Below are 7676 nucleotides of genomic sequence, written 5' to 3'. Positions count from 1 at the left end.
GCTGCTTCCCAGAAATCTCCAAACTCCAGATCCAAAGGTGGAGACGGATGTTAAAGGTGAGGAGAGGTTCAACTCTGTGAGGAGAGAAAGAGTTCACATATTAGTGCTGAATCACACTCAGATTTGTGGATCTGTTGTATTTCAGTTACTGTAACTTCTGTATCTGTCTTTTTTCACATCAGGTGGTCGATCCCATCAGGGCGTTTGGATCCCAGCTGTGGTTTTCGGTGTCTTACTTGTCCTGGGTCTGTGGTGGCGTCGCTGGATATGTGAAACACAAGCCTCAAAAACTAAATGTGAGTCAGAAGGAAACTGATCACGTTGTGAAAATCAAACCAGACTTTTCTGGGAGACGACTGACTGATTATTAAACTTGTCCTTCAGCCACCAAAGTATGACGTCATGTGTTTTCCTAAAGATGGTATTTGATGTTAACGTTCTGCACTTCTCCCCCTCTTTGATCTTCCTCATCAGATCAGGGATTCAGACCAGCATCACCTCCAGCCAGAAGTGGATCCACTGGATCAGCAGGAGGGAGCTCTTCATGATGGACACAGATTACCATCAGAAGGAACATTAACGATGTTGAAGGAGACTTTAAACTAGCGACAGAGACAATGAACTGAATAGTAAAGTGTTTACTGAGGGAATATATCAGTTGAGAAGTAGGCTCACTTTCTCACTGACTTCAATACAATCTAACTTTTGAGATTTAGTTTTTTAAGAGAGAGACTTTATATTTATTTTTTATAGTTTGCTCAAACTTCATCTTCAGCTCTTGCAGCCTCTCTGGCAGCCAGAGATGACAGCTATTTCACCTCAAAGCAACACATGATGGACAACAAAGACGACAGAAGTGGTGGTGATGGAGCAGTGGATAAGACGCATGCCTGTTTTGTGGGAGACTCATTGTAAATCACTTTGAATAAAAGTGTCAGCTAAATGAGTAAAAATGTAAAAAATAGTCTGAAGTGCCAAGCCTTTCTTCATCATTGGGCTCTCCTGCCCTGAAGGAGGATAACTGTGAGAACCCTGTTTTGTTTGAGACTGATATATACGATTCACAAATTAACTTATTTTCAAAATGTTACTTAACTGTAGGCCTACTTAATAGACTACATATCAGTAGGTGACTTAAACCACAAACATGGTGATCAGGAGCCGTCAGTGTTTACTCAGTGGAGTTTTACTCTTCGCTAAATTGAAAACATTTAAAAACAAAGTAGGTCGCAGTAAATTACACCACTACAGTGCGTCAAAACTATTCAGTCTGCAGATAATTCTTTGTTTTCACAACAGGCTAACTTCTCAGTAAGTCTTTGTACTATAGAAATGTAGGTTTTAATTGTATCTGTTTGTTTTAATGTTTAGGCTTCAATATTTAATATCAGTGAATGTCCACAGCAGCAGCGGGTATCCGAGGTGTTTATGTTACCAGGGTAACACACTGCGGAACTGACGTGTGCTTTAATGCCGTTGCTGAATGGAGGGAATGTTGCGTTCAATGCAACTCGGAAACCCAGTTCCGACCGGTCTCGAACGCGGCACAAGTTCCCTTAACCTCACCAAAAGCTAAAGAAACTCATTTTAAAATATTAAATGATATTTAGGCCTGTCCTTGTAATGTTTTTCTGAAACACAGATTTATTGATAAGAATAGGCTAATTGTACTTTCTGTAATGTGGATGTGGAAACTTTAGAGCAATTGTTTTTTTGCTTGTAATTATCTAAAATCCTTTTGGGTTTCGGTTCATAAATGGATATCTGAAAAGGACTCTCAGGCACCAAGGTTAGAGTTTTGTGATATTAGATTTGGAGTTATATTGAAGGATAAAAAAGAGACTTAATGTTTACCACACTGTGTCTAGCAACGCAGTCAAACTCCGCCCACTCACCATAGAAACAAAACATAGGCTACAAACACACGTCATCACACGCTATAAGGAGTACAGTGACAGTGACTCCTTCAGTAGTTCAGCGCCAGCCGAGCTCACTTCAGGAGGTACCTATTTGTGTGACTGTCAGGGGTTTTATGGTTCACTTTGGAAAGTTCATGGTTGGCTTTACCTGTTTTCCACTCTGGACTTTCGCTGTATGTTTGAGTACGGCAGTGTGGGCGAAGCCTGTTGGAGGTAAGTTCATATGTTTCGTTACTAGAGCTAACAGTTTCTTTCATTCATTCATTCAGTCAAATGTCGAGCGATAATCAGTTAATAATATGATAATATTGTTGTTAGACTATACATTCATGCCAATAAAGCTGACTTGAATGAAGAAAAATAACTTAAGGATCGACTGTGTCCATTGTTCTCCTGATAGTTTAGCCTATTCTTCCGTAACGCTATGGCTTCTCTGTAACTTTAAAACTAACATTATAACACTCATGCGATGTGTAGATCAATTAGGTTGATTTGCTGTTGATAGTTTAAGCCGTTAAAGGACACGTAACATAACAAACAGCTACTGCTGTAACTTAGTTTGGTAAGCCTACTTAAAACGAGGAGAAATCGGACAGGTTTGATTGTTTTTATAGAGCATCACATGTAGTATAATTAATAACCTGTAACAGAAAAGAACAGATATCTGAGTTTCACTCACATGTACAGATCTGTTACTAATAATTATGAATTTGGATTCAAGTGGTGGGAAAAAGGGACTTAGTTAATTCATAACCTTTTCATCCTGTTACACACATGTAGTCTCTGTTATTCTCAGAGCTTTGTGAGATTTAGTTTAGTTTAATTCTTAAGATATTTACGTAGATTTGTCTGACATCATTCAGCTGTTTGTAGGATGATGACTAATTGGTGATGATTCACTAACTGACTCACTCATCAGGTGTTTTCCTTGATACCAAGTCAGGACTCAACTTTGGTTGATAATGTGAGATTTGATTCAATCTTCCTTATTAACAGCGCTTATAAGATATACCTTTTATTAATTTCCCTTATAGGGGACATTTCTTGTTGGCACAGCAGCACAGAGAAATGTAAAGGACAAAAATACAATAAAAGTAGAGTCACTTAACTTTCGTAATACAATCAATAACAATAAGAAGAAGAATCATGTACAATCTGATACAGTCAATAAAGAGTCAAAAATCGTGTCAGTCCAAGGTTTAAATTTTCCTCCTTTTTCCAGGTCAGCCTCGTGTGATCGGGTCACTTCAGCCAATCATCGCTGCTCCGGGTGATGACGTCATCCTGCCGTGCCACCTGGATCCTGCTTACAATGTGGAGGATCTGACGGTGGAGTGGTCGAAGCCAGATCTCAAGCCCGACCCCTCTGATCGTCTGAGCCGGGTCGACTACGTGCACGTTTACAGGGACGGACGTGAAAACCTGGACATGAAGCTCCAGTCGTACTTCGGCAGGACGATGCTGTTCACAGACAAACTGAAACGTGGAAACATTTCTCTGAAGATCACCAACGTAACACAGGCTGATGGAGGGAGATACAAATGTTTCATCCCCAAGTTAAACAGCCAAGTGAAGGAGTCGATTGTTCTACTTATTGTTGGTGAGTTTGTTTAGATGCTGATGGTCCAGATTGCAACACAAGGCAGAACTTTACTGTCAAAATGTAGTGAACATAGACGATTTCTGCACACAGGAAAAAACAGACATCTGTAGAAGTTAAAGGATCATTTGGTCAACAGCTTATGTGACTCTTGTGTGTAAATGTTTCATTTTAATATTAACAATAATAACAATTTTTCAAATCTTGTGTTTTTTCAGATCCACACTTTGTTAAATCCTCGACAACAGAGACGCCGCTGCTTCCCACAAATGTCCAAACTCCTGATCCAAAGGAGGAGACGGATGTTAAAGGTGAGGAGAAGATTCAACTCTGTGAGGAGAAAAAGAATTAACATTATTAGTGCTGAATCACACTCAGATTTGTGGATCTATTGTATTTCAGTTACTGTAACTTTTTTCTCTGTTTGACTTTTTTCACATCAGGTGGTCGATCCCATCTGGGATTTTGGATCCCAGCTGTGGCTTTCTGCATCTTACTTGTCCTGGGTGTTGGAGTTGGTGCTGGATGTGTGTTTAAACAGAAGTTTCACAAAGTAAATGTGATGGAGAAGGAAAGCAAACAACTTGTCCCAGTATGATGTCACTCCAGATGAGCCACTTCCAGCCAAAGTGTCTTCCTAAAGAGCTCGTTAGTATTTGATGTTAACGGAGATGAGAGTGTTCTGCACATCTCCCTCTCTTGGATCTTCCTCATCAGTTCAGGGATTCAGACCAGCATCACCTCCAGCCAGAAGTGGATCCACTGGATCAGCAGGAGGGAGCTCTTCATGATGGACACAGATTACCATCAAAAGGAACATTAACAATGTTGAAGGAGACTTTTTAAACCATCGACAGAGACAATGAACTGATTAGTAAAGTGTTTACTGAGGGAATAAATCATTAGAGAAGTAGGCTCACTTTCTCACTGACTTCAATACAATCTAACTGTTTTTGCAACCAGTTTTGCAATCCCTTTTCAGACACGGAAGTTCCCTCTTCCTCTCATCACATCATTAGCGGCAGGATCGCTTTCAGACTTTATATTTATTTTTTTATAGTTTGCTCAAATTTGACTCCTCCTCAGTCATTTTCAAGTCTTTCAGTAGCAACCAGACATGACAGCTATTTTACCTTAAAGAGACACATGATGGACGAAAAAGACGACAGAAAAGGTGGTGATGGCGCAGTGGTTAAAACACAAGCTTTGATGTGGGAGATCCAGGTTAAATTCTCACTGCAACACATTCACCAGTGTGTCCCTGAGCAAGACACTTCACTCCTAGCTGCTCCAGAGGCGTGCGACCTCTGACATATATAGCAATTGTAAATGTAAAAAATGTTTTTAGTGCCAAGCCTTTCTTCATCGTCAGACTCTTCTGCCCCCGGGAGGATAACTGTGAAAACCCTGTTTTGTTTGGAGCTGATATACATGATTGTTTTCCAAATGTTACTTGACTGTAATAGACTTCATATCAGTAAGTGGCATAAACCACAAACATGATGATCAGGAGCTGGTTCTTGATTCTAAGTTCAAATTGAGCCTCATTGTAACATCAGTTTTTACCAAGTGGAGTTTTACTGGGTTGTATCTCATAAACTAGTTCTTTTGTAGAGATCAGTTGCGAGTGTAAATATTTATTAACGACATACCTCCTTGTGCTAATATCATTAATGGAAGAAGACAAGCGGGCGGAGGCAGCGTGATGCTTCGAGCAATGTCCATGCCTCGATGGTTCAGTGCTGTTTTGACATCAGAATGGGGACTTGCACAATATTAGGCATGTGTTCATAATGTTATAGCAACACAATAAATTATGTTTATACAGTGTGATTCAGAAGAAGTATCTCAGATTTATTTATTTTTTAATGCAGAATTAAAGCTACAGCTGTCTATCACCTTCAGAGCTTTATTAACTTTTATAAGGAAATAAACTGAAACAGTAGAAACATTAAATGTGAACGACCTCTTGCACTTTAAATTAGTTTGTATGATCTACCTCTTGTGTTGTGCTTTTAAGCTGTGAGTCTCAAAACAGTGGAATTCAATGTTTGTTCATTCTGTTTTATAGACATTATGATTTTATACAGTACGTTCAAGTTAATTAAAATATTTTTTACAATTTTGGTGCACTATTATTATTTTAGTAGCCAAATAAATCACATTTCCAAGTGACTACAGTGTGTTGGCTTAATTCTTTCTGCTGTCTCTGCATTAAGGTGAATGCTGAATTGTTTTATATAGAAAGTCAGGTCAGCCCCTCAGTTTCTCCTGGAGGCTCTCAGAGCTCAGCTGAATATGAAGGGAGACCGAATGCCCCTAAACTTTGCATTAGTTTACCTCAGACTATAATTCACCACAAATATGAATTATGTTCACTTGCTTTCTTTAAACTGAATTTTTGCTTTATCGTTGATTCTATTTCAGTTTAGCAGATTGTTTGTTTATTGTGGTTTATTATTGTTAGAGTGAAATACTTCCTGAACCTTATATTTTATATTCTGAGCATGGTTCTCAGTAACACGTGATACATTTGGCGTATCTCAAGAGGTTAAAATAGCAAGTCCTTTATGTAAACCTGCCTCTCTAAGATCATCCTAAATGTATATACATTTATTTGCTTCTCTCCATTCACTCTCTTCAAGTCGCAACTTTGGAAATGTAAACTTTGTCCTGTTGTGCGGCTCCCTCTAGTGTTAAAAAGTGTCCTTAAACAAGTAATGAACAGAATGTCGAAGCTGTAGAGATGGAGGAGGTGTTTCCTTTCTTTAGCTTTGAACATTGAAAGAAATGTTGGTCTTGTTTTCTGGGATTAAACATTAATACTGCATAAAGATGAAGTTCAGTGTGGACTCCTACAGCTCCTGTATGTCAAATTGTGTAAATAATGAAACGGAAAATGTGAGGGAATATGATGGCTTTAAGTTGCTACAATCGCCTAATTACACGGCGTTTTGCTTTGTAAATAAAGTCCTTCTATTTATTTATTTATTTTTTACAACGATTACATCTAAGATTTAAGTTTACCACACTCTAGCTAGGTCGATTTGAATTTATGATTTAAGTCTTTGTGGTTTGCTCTGAAAAACCACAAAATACTACTACTACTACTAATAATAATAATAATAAAGAGCAGCCTATGAAAAGGTCTGTAAAAGACAAATTCTGGGAAACAGTTGACCAAATTTCCAGTCATGGAAAACACATGGAAAATGACAGAAAAATTCAAGTGTCCTGGAAAATTTTGTGTCGGTCTGGAAAATAATTTTAACATTGTTGTGGTTGCTTGGTTATGTTGCACAGGTTGGATGACATTAATTAAAATGACAGAAACTCTATTGGAAGGATCCTCCAAAGGTAAATATGCTGGTTGGTAACTTTTTATTGGGTTTAAGGATTAACGTCTTCAACTTGTGATGCTGCAGCTTGTTTTAAACAGTAGAATAATGTTAAGTTGGTTAAAATGTTTGTTCAGATGTTGATGTTGATGCGCTTGCGCGCTTGATTTGCCTGGAAGGTTCAAGGTTTGTGTTTCAGCCAGAGCAGTTGTTTCAAACGTGTTGAGTATTGTTGAGAAAGTGGGATAAGAATGAATAAAGCCAGAGTCAGGACAGTGAATGCGAGCCCAACTGAATGTACATCAAATACTGGCTAACATCACTTTCCCCCCTTTGTTAATAGCATTATCTTCAACCCCGCGACCCGATCCCGGATAAGAAGATGAAGATGGATGGATGGATGGACTGCCTCTTCAAACATGCATTATGATAAAAATGGACCGTGATGGGAAACTTTTTAGCCGTAGTACCTCACATTTGTTATAAAGGCACTAATTTGGTTTGGTGTGGGAGACCTGGGTTCGATTCCCCACTGTGAGACATCCACCATTGTGTCCCTGAGCAAGACACTTAACCCCTAGTGGCTCCAGAGGACTTCAGACTTCGGCAGAGAGGCACAGTTTGATCCCTGTCTCTCCTACAAGCAAGATCATCACTGGAAAAGTCTAGAAAAGAGTGGCAATCCCGAGAAAGTATTATGTAAAGAGACAGGGAGAGGAGATTATATATGTAAATACATTAGTCATAATAGCGTTACCAAACATCACATACTGATGAGTCATGCGAACTCGTCAGAAAGAAGCTACTGGGGCCTACCCC

General features: G+C 39.0%; 1 protein-coding gene across 1 annotated transcript; it reads left to right on the top strand.

Annotated features, from left to right (window-relative positions):
* The first annotated feature begins 1960 nt into the window (after positions 1–1960).
* Positions 1961–4476, top strand: LOC119913033 (butyrophilin subfamily 3 member A1-like). Its single transcript, XM_038732350.1, has 4 exons — positions 1961–2132; positions 3142–3519; positions 3738–3830; positions 3963–4476. Exons 1-4 carry the CDS (start codon positions 2033–2035, stop codon positions 4115–4117), a joined length of 726 nt encoding a protein of 241 aa, XP_038588278.1. The 5' UTR covers positions 1961–2032; the 3' UTR covers positions 4118–4476.
* Positions 4477–7676: the final 3200 nt, after the last annotated feature.

This window comes from Micropterus salmoides, unplaced genomic scaffold (assembly GCF_014851395.1).
Source record: "Micropterus salmoides isolate LMB-PRFRI ecotype aquatic unplaced genomic scaffold, ASM1485139v1 Ms_hic_scaffold_2, whole genome shotgun sequence".
NCBI lineage: Eukaryota > Metazoa > Chordata > Actinopteri > Centrarchiformes > Centrarchidae > Micropterus > Micropterus salmoides.
Note: the sequence above shows the minus strand (reverse complement) of the source record. Positions and strands in the feature narration are given on the sequence as shown.